Genomic DNA, 19,217 nt, shown 5'->3' with positions numbered 1-19,217 from the left:
CATTTCCGTTCATGGCTCTGTAAACGTGCCATCATCACCACCACCCTCCAACCGACTGCCCCTTTGAACTCTAATAGTTATTTTTCACTGAGGCAGCAGTGATGTGATGCTGCTCCGAGGTGAGGTAATGGTTTTAGACTTCACTGAAACTGCTACAGGGTTATTGAGAAGCTGAGTGCTTCTGGAGCGCTCCCATTTCTTCTTGACAAAGCAAAGTTAACACTACACAAAGGGCTCCTGGTGTCATGGTAACCGGGCAAACAAACAGCAGTTGTGGTCGATCAGAATAAAGATGAGTCACGTTCAGTTAGTATAGGTACTTGTCCCCACAGGTACAATAAAGTTGAACCTATCCTACTGATAACCAGGTTAAAGAGTGACAGAGTGAGGAGATAAGTGGCATGCTACAATACATTTACGTTTCAGGAGTTTGGTTCTCGGTTTACAGTGCCACTGCAAATCAATCAAAATGTATTTTATAAAGCCCTTTCTACGTCAACAGTCGTCACAAAGTGCTTTACAGAAACCCGGCATAGACCCCAAAGAGCAAGCCAAACGAACGGAAAAACGCAGAGCAACAGAGTATTCCGAAATAAACTCTTACCTCGTCCCTCCACTCCGGGACCAAACACCTGGACTCTGGATGTGTCTACAGCAGGGTCTACCATCACCTTGGCAGGGAACCCGGGCGTCGCCGTGCCCCCGTACTTCAGTAGCAGGGTGTACATCCCAGCGGTCAGGGGTACGTAGGTCACTGTGTAGGTGCCATCTTTGTTGTCGATCACCTGAACGAACCAATGAATCAATCAATTATTGAAAACCTTTTTACAGTTAGTGAGTGCATACATTATTTTTTTCATACCCCCCCGTGGGAATCGAACCCACAACCCTGACGTAGAGAGTAAGTAGGGTTCCTACAGTCATATGAACACTTCAAATAAGCAATATATGTTTTTATAAAATTCAAATTTGTTATCAGATGCCCGAGATTTCCACTCTCTCATCAGAGACAGTTTCAAGGACCCTCCAAAAATCACCTCCATTCGACCCCATGGTACACACCTCTGTCTTAGCCTTATTGTTGCCAGAGTCGGATGCAGCGTCCAGGGTGAGTTGACCCGGTCCAGCCCTGGAACAATCCACGTTCACCACACTGGTCTCTCCCACCTTGGCCCTCTTCAGCCCCGAGCCAGACGCCACCACCTGAAACAAAGAGGTTAACAGTTGAGGTATTTAGTCATTTAGCAGATGCCCTCATCCACAGTGACCTTTCAACTTCAGCAGTCATATTTTGACTTTCATTCATTAAAAGTAAAACCAATCTTCCAAAACATCTATCATGAAGATAGTAACAGTACTAGCAAGAATAAAGTGAAAACCAGTATAACACTAAAGTGTTAGATAGTGTTAGATAGTTGTCACTATCAGGCTTCAAGGACAATTGTAGAATAATAGTGAAGACATCAAAATATGCTGAGCACTTGTTGGCTGCTTTTCCTTCCCTCTGCGGTCCAACTCATCCCAAACCATCTCAATTGGGTTGAGGTCAGGGGGATTGTAAATAAATCACTGACAGTGTCACCAGCAACGCACCCCCACACCATCACACATGCAGAGATCATCCGTTCACCTACTCTGCGTCTCACAAAGACACGGCGGTTGGAACCAAAAACCGCAAATTTGGACTCATCAGACCAAAGAACGGATTTCCACCGGTATAATGTCCATTGCTCGTGTTTCTTGGCCCAAGCAAGTCTTTTCTTATTATTGGTGTCCTTTAGTAGTGGTTTCTTTGCAGCAATTCGACCATGAAGGCCTGATTCACACAGTCTCCTCTGAACAGTTGATGTTGAGATGTGTCTGTTACTTGAACTCTGAAGCATTTATTTGGGCTGCAATTTCTGAGGCTGGTAACTCTAATTAACTTATCCTCTGCAGCAGAGGTAACTCTGGGTCTTCCATTCCTGTGGCGGTCCTCATGAGAGCCAGTTTCATCATAGCGTTTGATGGTTTTTGCGACTGCACTTTAAGAAACGTTTATATTCTTGAAATGTTCCGTATTGACTGACCTTCGTGTCTTAAAGTAACGATGGACAGTAGTTTCTCTTAGCCCTATTTGGTAAAAGACCACGTCCATATTATGGAAAGAACAGCTCAAATAATCTATCTTCTGTAACCCTTGAATGAGTAGGTGTGTCCAAACTTTTGACTGATATAAATAAAACCAGTGTGCATGCATCTGGGCGTGTAGCCCTACCTTGGTGGGATCAAAGGGGTAGTGGACGTCAGCGTGGAAGGGGGACCCTGGGATATGGGTCTCCTCAAACAGGATGTTAACCAGGTACTCTCCTGGCTCAGTGGGCAGGTAGGACACGCTGCACGTCCCGTCCCCGTTATCAGAGCACTCGATCTTGGCTTCGGTGGGCCCTTCCACAGTCAGGCCCAGACCGCCGGTCCCTGCTCCCTTAGTGTCGATGGTGAACTCAGCAGGGTTACCCACCAGACCTCCCTTCAGACCTGGACCAAACGCCTTCACCTGGAGGGAGGGACAGACAAATTGCCACTGTCAGTTATAAACAGTCAGTACAAACAGCCAGTTACAGTGTCCGGACTGCCACTGAACAGAAGCAAAAAATGCTTTTTAAAATATAGGTCACAAGAACAAATCAATCAATCATGAAATAATACATTAGATTGTGGATCAATCAACCATGAAATAATCTATCATGAAATAATCAATTAGATTGGGGATAAATCACTCGCTGTAGAACCTACACATCCAAGTATAATTGACCAATTTATGAAAGCCAAGCATTGTAATTTTGAATTCTGAAAAGTGAGTGTGGAAGAGGTGAAAAAAGTATTATTGTCGATCAACAATGACAAGCCACCGGGTTCTGACAACTTTATTACTGAGGATAATAGTGGATGATATTGCCACTCCTATTTGCCACATCTTCAATTTAAACCTACTAGAAAGTGTGTGCCCTCAGGCCTGGAGGGAAGCAAAAGTCATTCCGCTACCTAAGAATAGTAAAGCCCAGTTTACTGGCTCAAATAGCCGACCAATCAGCCTGTTACCAACCCTTAGTCAACCTTTGGGAAAAATTGTCTTTGACCAGATACAATGCTATTTTACAGTAACCAAATTGACAACAGACTTTCAGCACGCTTATAGGGAAGGTCATTCAACAAGCACAGCACTTACACAAATGACTGCTGATTGGCTGAGAGAAATTGATGATACAAAGATTCTGGGGGCTGTTTTGTTAGACTTCAGTGCGGCTTTTGACATTATCAAATCAAATCAAATTGTATTTGTCACATACACGTGTTTAGCAGATGTTATTGCGGGTGTAGCGAAATGCTTGTCGATCATAGTCTGCTGCTGGAAAAACGTATGTGTTATGGCTTTACACCCCCTGCTATATTGTGGATAAAGAGTTACCTGTCTAACAGAACACAGAGGGTGTTCTTTAATGGAAGCCTCTCCAACATAATCCAGGTAGAATCAGGAATTCCCCAGGGCAGCTGTCTAGGTCCCTTACTTTTTTCAATCTTTACTAACGACATGCCACTGGCTTTGAGTAAAGCCAGTGTGTCTATGTATGCGGATGACTCAACACTATACACGTCAGCTACTACAGCGACTGAAATGACTGCAACACTTAACAAAGAGCTGCAGTTAGTTTCAGAATGGGTGGCAAAGAATAAGTTAGTCCTAAATATTTCCAAAACTAAAAGCATTGTATTTGGGACAAATCATTCACTAAACCCTAAACCTCAACTAAATCTTGTAATAAATAATGTGGAAATTGAGCAAGTTGAGGTGACTAAACTGCTTGGAGTAACCCTGGATTGTAAACTGTCATGGTCAAAACATGTTGATTCAACAGTAGCTAAAATGGGGAGAAGTCTGTCTATAATAAAGCGCTGCTCTACCTTCTTAACAGCACTATCAACAAGGCAGGTCCTACAGGCCCTAGTTTTGTCGCACCTGGACTACTGTTCAGTCGTGTGGTCAGGTGCCACAAAGAGGGACTTGGGAGAATTACAACTGGCCCAGAACAGGGCAGCACGACTGGCCCTTAAATGCACACGGAGAGCTAAAATTAATAATATGTAGGTCAATCTCTCATGGCTCAGAGTAGAGGAGAGAGGTATTGACATAATGAATGCACCGAGCTGTCTGTTTAAACGACTAGCACACAGCTCAGACACCCATGCATACCCCACAAGACATGCCACCAGAGGTCTCTTCACAGTCCCCAAGTCCAGAACAGACTATGGGAGGCGCACAGTACTACATAGAGCCATGACTACATGGAACTCTATTCCACATCAGGTAACTGATGCAAGCAGTAAAATCAGATTTTTTTTTTTAAACAGATAAAAATACACCTTATGGAACAGCGGGGACTGTGAAGAGACACACACACACACACCTGTCCTGAGGGCACACACTTCAATGTTTGAAATGTTTATTATAATGTATATTACTGCCTTAATTTTTGCTAGACCCCAGGAAGAGTAGCTGCCGCCTTGGCAGCAGCTGGTGATTCATAATACATACAAAATACAAATCAATCATGAAAATAATCTATCATGAAATCCATTAGATTGGGGATCAATCAACAATGAAAATATCTATCATGAAACTAAAAGGTTATTACATTGTACATCTGAGCGCATGCCAGTACCTTGCTGGGGTCTGGAGGCAGTGTGGCCTCTACAGGGAAGGGGCTGCCCGGGATAGGTTGTCCATCGTAGATCACCTCCACAGCATAGAGGCCCTCCTCCTTGGGGATGTATTTCACCCTGCTGTTCTCTGGTCTCTTCCCAGGCTGAGCCTCCAACACACAAGGGACAAGCTTACCGCTAGGGCTGCTGATCCTCACCTCCAGTTTACCCTGGCCTCCCGCCCCCTTGGTGCCCACCACAAACTCCTGGTCCTGCCCCACCTCCACTCCTGGAGAAAAAACAAGGGTTTCAGCACATAGCCTTTCTAAAGACCAGTCCTAAAGAGCAATGCACTATAGCAATCATATGAAGGCACAATTTTCCACCTCCACTTCTGGAAGGGAAGGGGTTAATGAAATAACTTTTAGTGAAATGGCGGGGCAAACCATCATAGCGCCAGAGAGGCATGCTGGGAAGCTTTCAACTGATAAAGGAGGAAGCTACGGTACTGCTAGTAAGAGGTAACGCTACTTACTGCCATCCAGGTTGTTGACCTGGACCTTGCTGAGGTCCAGAGGAGCAGCCACTCCCACAGCAAAGGGACTCTTGGGAATCACATCTCCGCCGAACGTTACGATGATTACCATCTCTCCCTAGAGACACACAGAGACAGAGAGACAGAGAGAGACACACACAGAGAGAGACAGAGAGAGACACACACACACAGAGAGAGACAGAGAGAGACACACACACAGAGACAGAGAGAGACACACACACAGAGACAGAGAGAGACACACACACAGAGACAGAGAGAGACACACACACAGAGAGACACACACACACACACACACAGAGAGACAGAGAGAGACACACACACAGAGAGACAGAGAGAGACACACACACACACAGAGAGACACACACACACACAGAGAGACACACACACACACAGAGAGACACACACACACACAGAGAGACACACACACAGAGAGACACACACACAGAGAGACACACACACAGAGAGACACACACACAGAGAGACACACACACAGGAAGCGAGAGAGAGATGAGAGAAAGGGAAAAAGAAAGAGGGAAAGAGAAAGATGTTTATTGATCCTTTACCTATACTGGTGATCACACAGATTAAGAACATCTTGTAAAAAGAGACCTGTCCCTAGACAGGAAACCATAGAGTACCACAGTATGAGCCATTATACCCATAAAACCTAGCGGTCAAACTGGGAAATGGTTCCAATCGTTTTTCCACAATTCATTTTTCCATAGGGGATTTTAGAAACACTTAAAATAAGGGATGTGTTTCATGAAGGCTTACCCTGGCGTGACGTTTTGATAACCATGTAAATCTCTCTAGGACAAGGTGACTTTTATCAATATATTTCGCCTGTATTTACCCGCAAAAAATGAAATGCTAATTATCTGCTAATGTGGCTATCATAAAGAACTACAAATACCATGATGATCTGGAAGAGACTGCCGAATCGAGGCAAAGGTAAGAATATCTGGATTAACGATCTAATGTTATCCAACTGTAGTAATGAATAAATTGGCTACATTTCTTTAAAAATGGACAATTCTGTGAACTGTTTAAAATTGACAATACTTGTTTAGTAAAGGTTTCAGCTAGAGATGGCGTACAGGAGCTTGCAGGGATTTGTAGTTTTGCAAGATGTCTACTTTGATGCTAATTAGCATTTTCAAAACAGAGTAAATAGAGCCGACTATATTGATAAAAGTCACCTTAGCCAGAGAGATTTACACGGTTATCAAAACGTCACGCCAGGGTAAGCCTACACGAAACACAGCCCTTATTTTAAGTGTTCTCCAATGGGAAAAATGAATGGTGGAAAAACGATTGGAACGATTTCCCTGTTTGACCGCTAGGTTTTATGGGTATTATGACACCTCCACTGTGGAGCTCTATTATCTGGCAGGAAGAACCACTAAATAAGGGACGGCCATTTTAACATGCACAATAAGGTTGACAGAGAGATGGTTCAAATACTATTTGAAATCATTTAAAAATACTTTATATGTACTTGATTGCGCTTGCCTGGCTTAATTGACCAACAGAACACTCTCAAAACTGCAATCTGGCAAACCAGACAGGCTAGAGCAAACTCTCAAAGTATATGAAAGATTTTAAATAGTATTTGAACCCATGTCTGGTGCCTTGACTCACCTTTTGCATTGGAGCATACTTGACGGTGTGTGAGCAGTCATAATTACCTGTTGTATTGGAGCATACTTGACGGTATGCGAGTAGTCATAATTACCTGTTGTATTGGAGCATACTTGACGGTATGCGAGTAGTCATAATTACCTGTTGTATTGGAGTATACTTGACGGTGTGCGAGTAGTCGTAGTTGTCGATGATGTCAAAGTCTTGGACGGCGTCTCCCTTGCCGGTCCCAGTGAACTGGACGTCCACGGGGGCCTTCCCTGCTCCTTTAGTGTGCACTGTGAAATGGGTCGGCTTGCCACACTCCACTCCTAAAGGAGCCACTCCTGGACCCTCGGCCTTGACCTTGGAGGCATCATGGGAAGGTTCCACTTTGACCCTGAATGGGCTGACGGGGATCTCCTACAAATAGAAAAACGGTATTAACAAATCGCATTCACGCAGGATTAAATCATTTACTTAGACATACGTAAAACACATCACAATTCAAAACACCAAAGATAAGTGGCAGGGGTGGCAGGTAGCTTAGTGGTTAAGAGCGTAGTGACAGTAACCGAAAGGTCGCTTGTTCTAATCCCCGAGCCGACTAGGTGAAAAATCTGTCGATGTGCCCTTGAGCAAGGCACTTAACCCTAATTGCTCCTGTAAGTCGCTCTGGATAAGAGCGTCTGTTAAATGCCTAAAATGTAAATGTAAATGTATAAGTGAATGGCCTTTTATGCTCCACATTATTAAGGGCCGGTTTCCTAGAACCACATTAAGCCTAGAATCTCCAATCCGCTTTAGTCCAGGACTAGTCTCAATCTGGGTCCTAAGAGTGCTGCGCTAAAAAGCCAAATGGGAACTAAGCATGTCTGTCTGTCTGTCTGTCTGTCTGTCTGTCTGTCTGTCTGTCTGTCTGTCTGTCTGTCTGTCTGTCTGTCTGTCTGTCTGTCTGTCTGTCTGTCTGTCTGTCTGTCTGTCTGTCTGTCTGTCTGTCTGTCTGTCTGTCTGTCTGTCTGTCTGTCTGTCTGTCTGTCTGTCTGTCTGTCTGTCTGTCTGTCTGTCTGTCTGTCTGTCTGTCTGTCTGTCTGTCTGTCTGTCTGTCTGTCTGTCTGTCTGTCTGTCTGTCTGTCTGTCTGTCTGTCTGTCTGTCTGTCTGTCTGTCTGTCTGTCTGTCTGTCTGTCTGTGTGTCTGTGTGTCTGTGTCCATCAGTCACCCACCTGGTCAGTGAAGAGGACCTTGATGGTGAGTCGTCCTGCTCCAGGAGGGATGTATTTCACAGTGATGGTGTCGTTGGCATTAGGGATGATGTCAAAGTCAACGTCCTCCTCCTTATCACTGATTACATTGGCATCACACTTGATCCCCACACTCACGTCCCCTGGAACACACCGATATATATATATATATACACATACATACAGTGAGGGAAAAAAGTATTTGATCACCTGCTGATTTTGTACGTTTGCCCACTGACAAAGAAATGATCAGTCTATAATTTTAATGGTAGGTTTATTTGAACAGTGAGAGACAGAATAACAACAAAAAAATCCAAAAAAACACATGTCAAAAATGTTATAAATTGATTTGCATTTTAAATGAGGGAAATAAGTATTTGACCCCCTCTCAATCAGAAAGATTTCTGGCTCCCAGGTGTCTTTTATACAGGTAACGAGCTGAGATTAGGAGCACACTCTTAAAGGGTGGGTTGAATGAAGAGAAAACAATGCATTAAAACGACATGTATCATTCTTGTTCAGTTCATATCTATATTGAGGTTTTTCTTTCATGATTTGTATCTGGTGTTGGTGGGTAGCCTCAGCTACAGGGTCCTGTGTGGTCCTGTGTGTGTGTACCTGTGTGTGTGTGTGTTCGTGTGTACCTGTGTGTGTGTGTGTGTGTGTGTGCGTGTTCCTGTGTGTGTGTGTGTGTGTGTGTGTGTTCGTGTGTACCTGTGTGTGTGTGTGTGTGTGTGTGTGCGTGTTCCTGTGTGTGTGTGTGCGTGTGTGTGCGTGTGTGTGTGTGTTACCTTCCCCTGCCTCTGTGCAGTCCACAGTGAAGTGTGTGGGTTCATTGGCCTTCAGTCCCGTCCTCTCTACTCCTGGACCGAACACCTTGACCTTGTGAGGATGGCTGCCCTTCCCAACATTCACCTGCACAAGACAAACATCAGTTTATTCTTTATAAGGTCCAATAGAAATTCCCATTCTGCTTTATCCCAACCCCTCTGAAAGACACTGAACATGCATACACACACACACACTGGTTGGAGAGCACAAAACAACAGTTAAAAATAACAAAAACAACAGTTTTAGTTGAAGAGAACTGACAGTGACAATAATGTTTAGGACCGTCTAGGAAACCGGAACAGGTGAAGATTACAGCCTGCATACTACAACAAAACAATGTTAAATACAATTGCCAACAAGGGTTGGGCGACGTCTGGAATGACACATCGTCCGAAAATCGTTTATATACGATTGTATCATCTACCTAAAATCTGTGTCCAGATTTCAGTTAGGCTACACGCGTTGCGCACGGAGGGGGTCAATTGGAGGAAAGAAAGTAATATGAAGAACACATTGGTTATACCAGAACTCTGATTTACGGCATAATGTCATTCTTTATGATTTAAATTGATACAAAAGCCACAAACAATCTCATTAAATCACTGTTCAAAACAAAGTGTTAGGCCCTAGTTATTTTTTATCTAGTCTAGACTGCAGAATGATTTTCAAATATGTAGGCCTTTGTTTCTCTTGTCCATAAAATTACTCAGATATCATTTATATTAGCCTACCTTTCCAAAACTAATATATATTATAGACTATTGTTTTATTCTACCGTAATCATTTACTTTCCGACAGTTTCAGACTCTTAAAAAAAAAAAAAAAAAAGTGACGGGATTTCACTTAGTAACTATAGCATAACCGGCCTTAGCTAAATCTGGAGGAAAAACAACAACGTGCTTTTCTTAGTGGCAAAGGAAAAGCACGTCTTCGCCTGTTTGGCAGTTCTTCGGTTTCAGGCCGAATGATGAAGGTGAGCCAGCAGACCAGACCCAAGATTATCAGAGAAAATGATGGACTGACTACAAACCGTCGCCATCATTTTCATCATCCTGCTGAGATCGCTACTCTGTGGCAGAAAAGTTCGCTACTCTGTGGCAGAAAAGTTCGCTACTCTGAGGCAGAAAAGTTCGCTACTCTGAGGCAGAAAAGTTCGCTACTCTGAGGCAGAAAAGTTCGCTACTCTGGGGCAGAAAAGTTCGCTACTCTGGGGCAGAAAAGTTCGCTACTCTGGGGCAGAAAAGTTCGCTACTCTGGGGCAGAAAAGTTCGCTACTCTGGGGCAGAAAAATTCGCTACTCTGGGGCAGAAAAGTTCGCTACTCTGGGGCAGAAAAGGGTGAACATGCTGCTGTTCTTTGCCAGAAACATTGAGGTAGGCCTGAGACACGGTAAAACAACAACGAAACCAAATGAAATGGTTCCTCATTGTACTTTTTTTTAAATTATTGTATTTTAAAATGTAGCCTAAATTCAAATCCAGATGCATCTTATTCTAAAGCGATGGCCTACAGGATAGGCTCAAATATTCTGTTAAACCTTAAAAATACTTATCTGCACTGGGTTTTTTTGTTTTGTTGTTGTTGCACTAATTTATTTTCTATTCGTTTTTAGCCTAAGCCAATGTTCATTCGTTTAAGACTAATAATTAATAATTTGTTTTATCTGATTGTATATTTCAGATTTTTACAGTTCGATAGGTAAAAGGCATAGCCTGAGGACAACAGGCCTATTCCAATGTTCATTCAAGTGTTAGAAAGAATGTCATGGGCTAAATAATCATTTATTTTATCTGATTGTTGTTGACCGTTATATACAGTAAATCCACAATGTGTAAGTCTGTTTAAACGTCCTATTCGATTAGTCTCCCAGCATCTTGCAATAGTTTGTTCTCTCTCATTATTACTAAGTTTTTTTATTCAGGCTATTCACAACTTTCAGAGAAAAAGGAAAAGGTGTCCGCTGCAAAAGGCCCATGATCCTCTAGCACTGGAGAGGAGAAGGAAAGATAAAATCATCCCCATCTGACCTCTAGCTCTGCTCTGGTGCTCTCCGGTCTGTCTACAATCTACCTTGTTCTCTTGCGTTATGTTAATAGTCTACCATCATATGTATTGAACATTTAGGCTACGGCCAATAGGGAGGAGGCCATTTGGCACGTCCTCACTGCGCTGTGCTGTTTAGCATTGCAGACTCCAGCAGTGCAGTCAAGTTTAAAAAAAAATGCTAATCCATCGTTTGTGACATCACGATGTAGTCACCGTCGACGATGGCTGTCAAAACATCATCGATCTACGACGCAATCGTTAAAAAATCGCCCAACCCCCATTGCCAACTTTACTTGAATATTATAATAATAATAATAATAATAATAATAAGCCATTTAGCAGATGCTTTTATCCAAAGGGACTTACAGTCATGCGTGCATAAATTTTTTGTGTATGGGTGGTCCCGGGGATCGAACCCACTACCTTGGCGTTACAAGCCCAGTCAGTAGATGGAAACTAAATGGAAACTAAACAGCAGATGGAAACTAAACAGCAGATGGAAACTAAACAGCAGATGGAAACTAAACAGCAGATGGAAACTAAACAGCAGATGGAAACTAAACAGCAGATGGAAACTAAACAGCAGATGGAAAGTGTGATTTGTAATATGGAGGGTGTGTGTTGTAAACCCTGGCAGGTTGGATGATATATGATGAAAACAGGATATCAACCTAATAAACACAAACAAGTTTTAAAAAGATCAGTCTGAATTTATTTGGTATGAATGGACAGTAGTTGAAGTGGAATGAAATGCTAATATGTTTGAAATAGTGAAATGAATGAACAGTAATGTGTAACAGTAGTTATAATACATGCTGTTGTCCTTTCCTAACAATGTCATATACACTTTTGGTATTCGTAGCAGAGAAACATGTAGAAGCATAGAAATGTCTTTCAAATGAAGATGTCTTTCAGAAATGTAGTTGACCCGGTTTAAGTGCACAGTAGCTTCAGATTGAGTCAGACAGACTGACAGCAGATTGAGTCAGACAGACAGACAGCAGATTGAGTCAGACAGACAGACAGCAGATTGAGTCAGACAGACAGCAGATTGAGTCAGACAGACAGACAGCAGATTGAGTCAGACAGATTGACAGCAGATTGAGTCAGACAGACAGACAGCAGATTGAGTCAGACAGACAGACAGCAGATTGAGTCAGACAGACTGACAGCAGATTGAGTCAGACAGACAGACAGCAGATTGAGTCAGACAGATTGACAGCAGATTGAGTCAGACAGATTGAGTCATGCTGAGACTACTAGATATACTGACTGAAAGATTTACATAATAACATAAAATTTTTTGAATGAGGAAATCAACATTGCTTTTGTAAAATGTCTCAGTGGATAGAAAGACATATTAAACTAGGCAACAGACATGAACGTTGACGTGGCAACAGACATGAACGTTGACGTGGCAACTGACATGAACGTTGACGTGACAACTGACATGAACGTTGACGTGACAACTGACATGAACGTTGACGTGGCAACTGACATGAACGTTGACGTGACAACTGACATGAACATTGACGTGACAACTGACATGAACGTTGACGTGACAACTGACATGAACGTTGACGTGACAACAGACATGGACGTTGACGTGGCAACTGACATGTATAAGTGAGGTGAAAGAAATCAGGTGACTAAAACACAAAATACATTGGTGAATGCTTGTTAAGACATTAGCACGTGCTTATGTTAATTTGATTAAATAGTTACACAGAAATAGAAAACATGTTTAGTAACATTAATAATAAATCACAGAATATATTGTAGTGTAAAAGTATAGAAACATAGATAAATCAAGTAATCGTGTTTGATCATTGTAAGAAAATTTCCCTGAAGAAATGTCCCTGAAAAAAAAAATATTATTCTAAATGAACGGTTAACATTGACCAATGTTGATCCTTCTTCACCAAACGCACCCAATATTACTCAGAGGCTTTACATCTCTGTGGTGTTACTGGCCAAAGACGGTACAGCGTTCCTCAGTGTATGTGGTTATCAGAATGAGAGGCCTCTTAGGTTTACGGTAAGTAGTGTTCCCCTGAGTGACATTGGTCAGATTAGCTTCAGTACTCTCCAAGGTGGTCATGGTTAGATTACGGTCCATAGCGGTTGGGGTACGTTTACGGTAACTAGTATTCTCCTGGGTGGTTGTGGGTACGTAACAGTCCTCCTCCCCCCTTGGTACACCAGACAGCGGTTGTCTTAGTGTTAGTTTAAGGTTATTGTTACCCTTCAGAGTGGTTACGTTTTGGTCAGAGACGTTGTACTGCGGTGGTCTTACCCTGAAAGGACTGTTGGGCACACTGACTCCTGCCCAGGTGATGGCCACTGTGTGTTTGACCGCGGTAATGGGGGTGTAGGAACAGACGTAGACACCGTCTCCAGTCTTCCTCACCTTCACGTCCAGGGGACCTCCCTCTGCACTCTGTGGGTTAGAGACAACATAGTTACCACTAGCCTGTGTGTGTGTGTGTGTGTGTGTGTGTGTGTGTGTGTGTAGGGTTGTCTTACCTGGGCAGAGATCTTCAGGGGGCCCGTCCCAGCATCCTTAGCGTTGACGGTGAATTCTGCCGGTTTGTTGATGACACAGCCACTCTTCTCCAGGCCTGGACCGTAGGCCTTCACCTGAAACATAATTACAACATCACACCGTTACAGATGCACTACTGTAGCAGCAGCTACTAACAGTAACACTACTGGTGTCCCCCAGGGCTCAGTACTAGGTCCTCTTTAATGTCTCACTACTGGTGTCCCCCAGGGCTCAGTACTAGGTCCTCTTTAATGTCTCACTACTGGTGTCCCCCAGGGCTCAGTACTAGGTCCTCTTTAATGTCTCACTACTGGTGTCCCCCAGGGCTCAGTACTAGGTCCTCTTTAATGTCTCACTACTGGTGTCCTCCAGGGCTCAGTACTAGGTCCTCTTTAATGTCTCACTACTGGTGTCCCCCAGGGCTCAGTACTAGGTCCTCTTTAATGTCTCACTACTGGTGTCCCCCAGGGCTCAGTACTAGGTCCTCTTTAATGTCTCACTACTGGTGTCCCCCAGGGCTCAGTACTAGGTCCTCTTTAATGTCTCACTACTGGTGTCCCCCAGGGCTCAGTACTAGGTCCTCTTTAATGTCTCACTACTGGTGTCCCCCAGGGCTCAGTACTAGGTCCTCTTTAATGTCTCACTACTTGTGTCCCCAAGGGCTCAGTACTAGGTCCTCTTTGATGTCTCACTACTGGTCTCACTACGGAGACAGGAAACAGGAAGCGTGACATCACTCACCAAGTTGGGGTTGCTGTCCTGGTTGTCAGGGACGACGTAGGCCATGAAGGGACTGTCCTCTATATCCTCGTCGTCACACATCACGTGGACAGCGTACTCCCCTGCCTCCGACGGCCAGTACTTCACATCACATGAACCATCATTCTGGTCCTCACACTCTATCTTGGCCTGGGACGGGCCCTCGATGGCAAAGCCTGGTAGAGGGAGGGTGGAATAGCTATTAGCTCTATAACAAAGCATGTTGGTCTGAACGTTGCATGTGTATCACTGAAAGCTTTGTTAAAATATATTTTTTGGGGAGCAGCAGCAAGCATTGAGGGGATACACAACATCTTTCTTTATGAGTTTTAAAAAATCAACCAATTTCCATGCATTTGCATTAGGCCTACAGCCCAAAAGCATAAACATACAGCCTTCACTCAAAACCAATATCTTGAACAGTCATTCAGAACCTCACCCAGAACTCCGACGTCAGTGCCGATGGATTCCGCCACAAAGTCAGCCGATTTCCCCACCATGCCTCCCTCCAGACCTGGCCCCCAGGCCCTGATCTTCTGGGGGCCCGCCTCCGGACCCACCCCCACCTCAAACGGACTGGGACAGAGACACAGGATGGTTACACATATGTTCCAAAGAGTTGGGGGGGGGGAATATTTCCCCACAGAGATTGGTCTGTTGATCAAATCCTGATGGGATGCTGGGCCATTGTGCTCTGCAGAGCAGACGTTGAAACCCATAATAATTTCTGTAGTATCTACAGTGAGGGGAAAAAAAGTATTTGATCCCCTGCTGATTTTGTACGTTTGCCCACTGACAAAGAAATGATAATTCTATAATTTTAATGGTAGGTTTATTTGAACAGTGAGAGACCGAATAACATGTCAAAAATGTTATAAAATATAAATTGATTTGCATTTTAATGAGGGAAATAAGTATTTGACCCCCCCACAATCAGAAAGATTTCTGGCTCCCAGGTGTCTTTTATACAGGTAACTAGCTGAGATTAGGAGCACACTCTTAAAGGGAGTGCTCCTAATCTCAGCTTGTTACCTGTATAAAAGACACCTGTCCACAGAAGCAATCAATCAATCAGATTCCAAACTCTCCACCATGGCCAAGACCAAAGAGCTCTCCAAGGATGTCAGGGACAAGATTGTAGACCTACACAAGGCCAAGTGAGAAGCTTGGTGAGAAGGTGACAACAGTTGGTGTGATTATTCGCAAATGGAAGAAACACAAAATAACTGTCAATCTCCCTCTGCCTGGGGCTCCATGCAAGATCTCACCTCGTGGAGTTGCAATGATCATGAGAACGGTGAGGAATCAGCCCAGAACTACACGGGAGGATCTTGTCAATGATCTCAAGGCAGCTGGGACCATAGTCACCAAGAAAACAATTGGTAACACACTACGCCGTGAAGGACTGAAATCCTGCAGTGCCCGCAAGGTCCCCCTGCTCAAGAAAGCACATATACAGGCCCGTCTGAAGTTTGCCAATGAATATCTGAATGATTCAGAGGAGAACTGGGTGAAAGTGTTGTGGTCAGATGAGACCAAAATCGAGCTCTTTGGCATCAACTCAACTTGCCGTGTTTGGAGGAGGAGGAATTCTGCCTATGACCCCAAGAACACCATCCCCACCGTCAAACATGGATGTGGAAACATTATGCTTTGGGGGTGTTTTTCTGCTAAGGGGACAGGACAACTTCACCGCATCAAAGGGACGATGGACGGGGCCATGTATCGTCAAATCTTGGGTGAGAACCTCCTTCCCTCAGCCAGGGCATTGAAAATGGGTCGTGGATGGGTATTCCAGCATGACAATGACCCAAAACACACGGCCAAGGCAACAAAGGAGCGGCTCAAGAATAAGCACATTAAGGTCCTGGAGTGGCCTAGCCAGTCTCCAGACCTTAATCCCATAGAAAATCTGTGGAGGGAGCTGAATGTTCGAGTTTCCAAACGTCAGCCTCGAAACCTTAATGACCTGGAGAAGATCTGCAAAGAGGAGTGGAACAAAATCCCTCCTGAGATTTGTGCAAACTTGGTGGCCAACTACAACAAACGTCTGACCTCTGATTGCCAACAAGGGTTTTGCCACCAAGTACTAGGTCATGTTTTGCAGAGGGGTCAAATACTTATTTCCCTCGTTAAAATGCAAATCAATTTATAACATTTTTGACATGCGTTTTTCTGGATTTTTTTGTTGTTATTCTGTCTCTCACTGTTCAAATAAACCTACCATTAAAATTATAGACTGATCATGTTTTTGTCAGTGGGCAAACGTACAAAATCAGCAGGGGATCAAATCCTTTTTTCACTGTAATTGCCATTTGCTTTATGCCCCTTTGCCTTACCAGTGCTACTGTGTAAAGTGACGTGGTGTCTTTCTGCAGGGGAAACAGGAGCTGATTGTTTTCATAACATGGCCTTTAAAAAGGTCTGTGGTTAGTGGGAGGGGTAGAGAGCCATTAAGGTCAGTGGAGCTGGGAGGGGTAGAGAGCCATTAAGGTCAGTGGAGCTGGGAGGGGTAGAGAGCCATTAAGGTCAGTGAAGCTGGGAGGGGTAGAGAGCCATTAAGGTCAGTGGAGCTGGGAGGGGTAGAGAGCCATTAAGGTCAGTGGAGCTGGGAGGGGTAGAGAGCCATTAAGGTCAGTGGAGCTGGGAGGGGTAGAGAGCCATTAAGGTCAGTGGAGCTGGGAGGGGTAGAGAGCCATTAAGGTCTGTGGTTAGTGGGAGGGGTAGAGAGCCATTAAGGTCAGTGGAGCTGGGAGGGGTAGAGAGCCATTAAGGTCAGTGAAGCTGGGAGGGGTAGAGAGCCATTAAGGTCTGTGGTTAGTGGGAGGGGTAGAGAGCCATTAAGGTCAGTGGAGCTGGGAGGGGTAGAGAGCCATTAAGGTCTGTGGTTAGTCGGAGGGGTAGAGAGCCATTAAGGTCAGTGAAGCTGGGAGGGGTAGAGAGCCATTAAGGTCTGTGGTTAGTGGGAGGGGTAGAGAGCCATTAAGGTCTGTGGTTAGTGGGAGGGTAGAGAGCCATTAAGGTCAGTGAAGCTGGGAGGGGTAGAGAGCCATTAAGGTCTGTGGTTAGTGGGAGGGGTAGAGAGCCATTAAGGTCTGTGGTTAGTGGGAGGGGTAGAGAGCCATTAAGGTCAGTGGAGCTGGGAGGGGTAGAGAGCCATTAAGGTCTGTGGTTAGTGGGAGGGGTAGAGAGCCATTAAGGTCTGTGGTTAGTGGGAGGGGTAGAGAGCCATTAAGGTCAGTGGAGCTGGGAGGGGTAGAGAGCCATTAAGGTCAGTGGAGCTGGGAGGGGTAGAGAGCCATTAAGGTCAGTGGAGCTGGGAGGGGTAGAGAGCCATTAAGGTCAGTGGAGCTGGGAGGGGTAGAGAGCCATTAAGGTCAGTGGAGCTGGGAGGGTAGAGAGCCATTAAGGTCAGTGGAGCTGGGAGGGGTAGAGAGCCATTAAGGTCTGTGGTTAGTGGGAGGGGTAGAGAGCCATTAAGGTCAGTGGAGCTGGGAGGGGTAGAGAGCCATTAAGGTCTGTGGTTAGTGGGAGGGGTAGAGAGCCATTAAGGTCAGTGAAGCTGGGAGGGGTAGAGAGCCATTAAGGTCTGTGGTTAGTGGGAGGGGTAGAGAGCCATTAAGGTCTGTGGTTAGTGGGAGGGGTAGAGAGCCATTAAGGTCAGTGAAGCTGGGAGGGGTAGAGAGCCATTAAGGTCTGTGGTTAGTGGGAGGGGTAGAGAGCCATTAAGGTCTGTGGTTAGTGGGAGGGGTAGAGAGCCATTAAGGTCAGTGGAGCTGGGAGGGGTAGAGAGCCATTAAGGTCTGTGGTTAGTGGGAGGGGTAGAGAGCCATTAAGGTCTGTGGTTAGTGGGAGGGGTAGAGAGCCATTAAGGTCAGTGGAGCTGGGAGGGGTAGAGAGCCATTAAGGTCAGTGGAGCTGGGAGGGGTAGAGAGCCATTAAGGTCAGTGGAGCTGGGAGGGGTAGAGAGCCATTAAGGTCAGTGGAGCTGGGAGGGGTAGAGAGCCATTAAGGTCAGTGGAGCTGGGAGGGGTAGAGAGCCATTAAGGTCAGTGGAGCTGGGAGGGGTAGAGAGCCATTAAGGTCAGTGAAGCTGGGAGCTGAGGGCTCCGTAGCATGATGTCACCTGAGAGCCTGTTCAATGCTAAGTAAGACCATTGCAACAGTCAGACCCCCCCCGTCCGTCTGTCTGGGAGGTAATACCAGCTAATCAGCCTTCCAGGCATGGTATTACCGTAACCGAACAGACCCTTCCAGAACATGGCTTTAAAGGGCCTGTGGTTTGGGCCGTTAAAAGGAACATTTCACTCAAAAACTATCTTCTGGTATTTGTTTCACTAGTCCACTGTTGATATGGTCCCAAAAATGTTTTGCGAGTCCGCAAATGAAGTTTTCAAGATGTAGAACTTTCGAAATACAGAAATACAGTCAGTATGATGCATTTTGCATCATACTGGCTGTATTTCTGCCCGAGTTTCTGATCAAGAGCTCATGAAAACATTAAATAACCCAGGGAAATCGATAAAACATCTCTCAGAGATGCCCAGAAACGATATAACATAAAAAAAAACAATGGGTGAATCTTTCCATTAAAGGAGACATTTCAACCTGGTCCTGAGAGCACATGAGGTCAGCTGGGAGCCTGTTCAGTGCTTAGTAACACCATGGTAACAGCATGGGGGTAATTCCAGTTGTCCTTCTAAGGCCTAGCACTAGCAGGCCACTTTCTTAACCCCATCTTCCAGGCTGAGTATTAGCATTACCAGAGCCCTCTCTCCCAAGAGCGTTTTAAGACGCGTAAATCCAGCCCCCATTGTAGTAAACCCTGATGAAGATACAGAAAATGCCTTAATGCTTAATAAAATGTTAACAGGAGGTTAACTCCCCTCACAGCGAGCTGTGACAGCTAGTTAAATTATTTTCACAGTTACAGAATAT

General features: G+C 44.7%; 1 protein-coding gene across 2 annotated transcripts in view; it reads right to left on the bottom strand.

Moving 5' to 3' along the window:
• Positions 1 to 19,217, bottom strand: part of LOC121577861 (filamin-B) — a 183,395-nt gene that overhangs the window by 68,131 nt on the left and 96,047 nt on the right. For both annotated transcript variants that reach the window (XM_041891803.2, XM_041891804.2), the window contains exons 10-21: positions 14,719 to 14,855; positions 14,262 to 14,455; positions 13,502 to 13,615; positions 13,272 to 13,415; positions 8,890 to 9,013; positions 8,081 to 8,241; positions 7,019 to 7,279; positions 5,216 to 5,333; positions 4,701 to 4,969; positions 2,258 to 2,536; positions 1,063 to 1,203; positions 605 to 785 (exon numbers count right to left, since the gene is read on the bottom strand). In XM_041891803.2, the coding sequence (XP_041747737.1) occupies positions 605 to 785; positions 1,063 to 1,203; positions 2,258 to 2,536; positions 4,701 to 4,969; positions 5,216 to 5,333; positions 7,019 to 7,279; positions 8,081 to 8,241; positions 8,890 to 9,013; positions 13,272 to 13,415; positions 13,502 to 13,615; positions 14,262 to 14,455; positions 14,719 to 14,855 (2,123 nt within the window). The remainder of the gene's footprint in view (positions 1 to 604; positions 786 to 1,062; positions 1,204 to 2,257; positions 2,537 to 4,700; positions 4,970 to 5,215; positions 5,334 to 7,018; positions 7,280 to 8,080; positions 8,242 to 8,889; positions 9,014 to 13,271; positions 13,416 to 13,501; positions 13,616 to 14,261; positions 14,456 to 14,718; positions 14,856 to 19,217) is intronic.

The sequence above is a fragment of the Coregonus clupeaformis genome, chromosome 12 (genome assembly GCF_020615455.1).
Source record: "Coregonus clupeaformis isolate EN_2021a chromosome 12, ASM2061545v1, whole genome shotgun sequence".
In the NCBI taxonomy this organism is placed as follows: Eukaryota; Metazoa; Chordata; class Actinopteri; order Salmoniformes; family Salmonidae; genus Coregonus; species Coregonus clupeaformis.
Note: the sequence above shows the minus strand (reverse complement) of the source record. Positions and strands in the feature narration are given on the sequence as shown.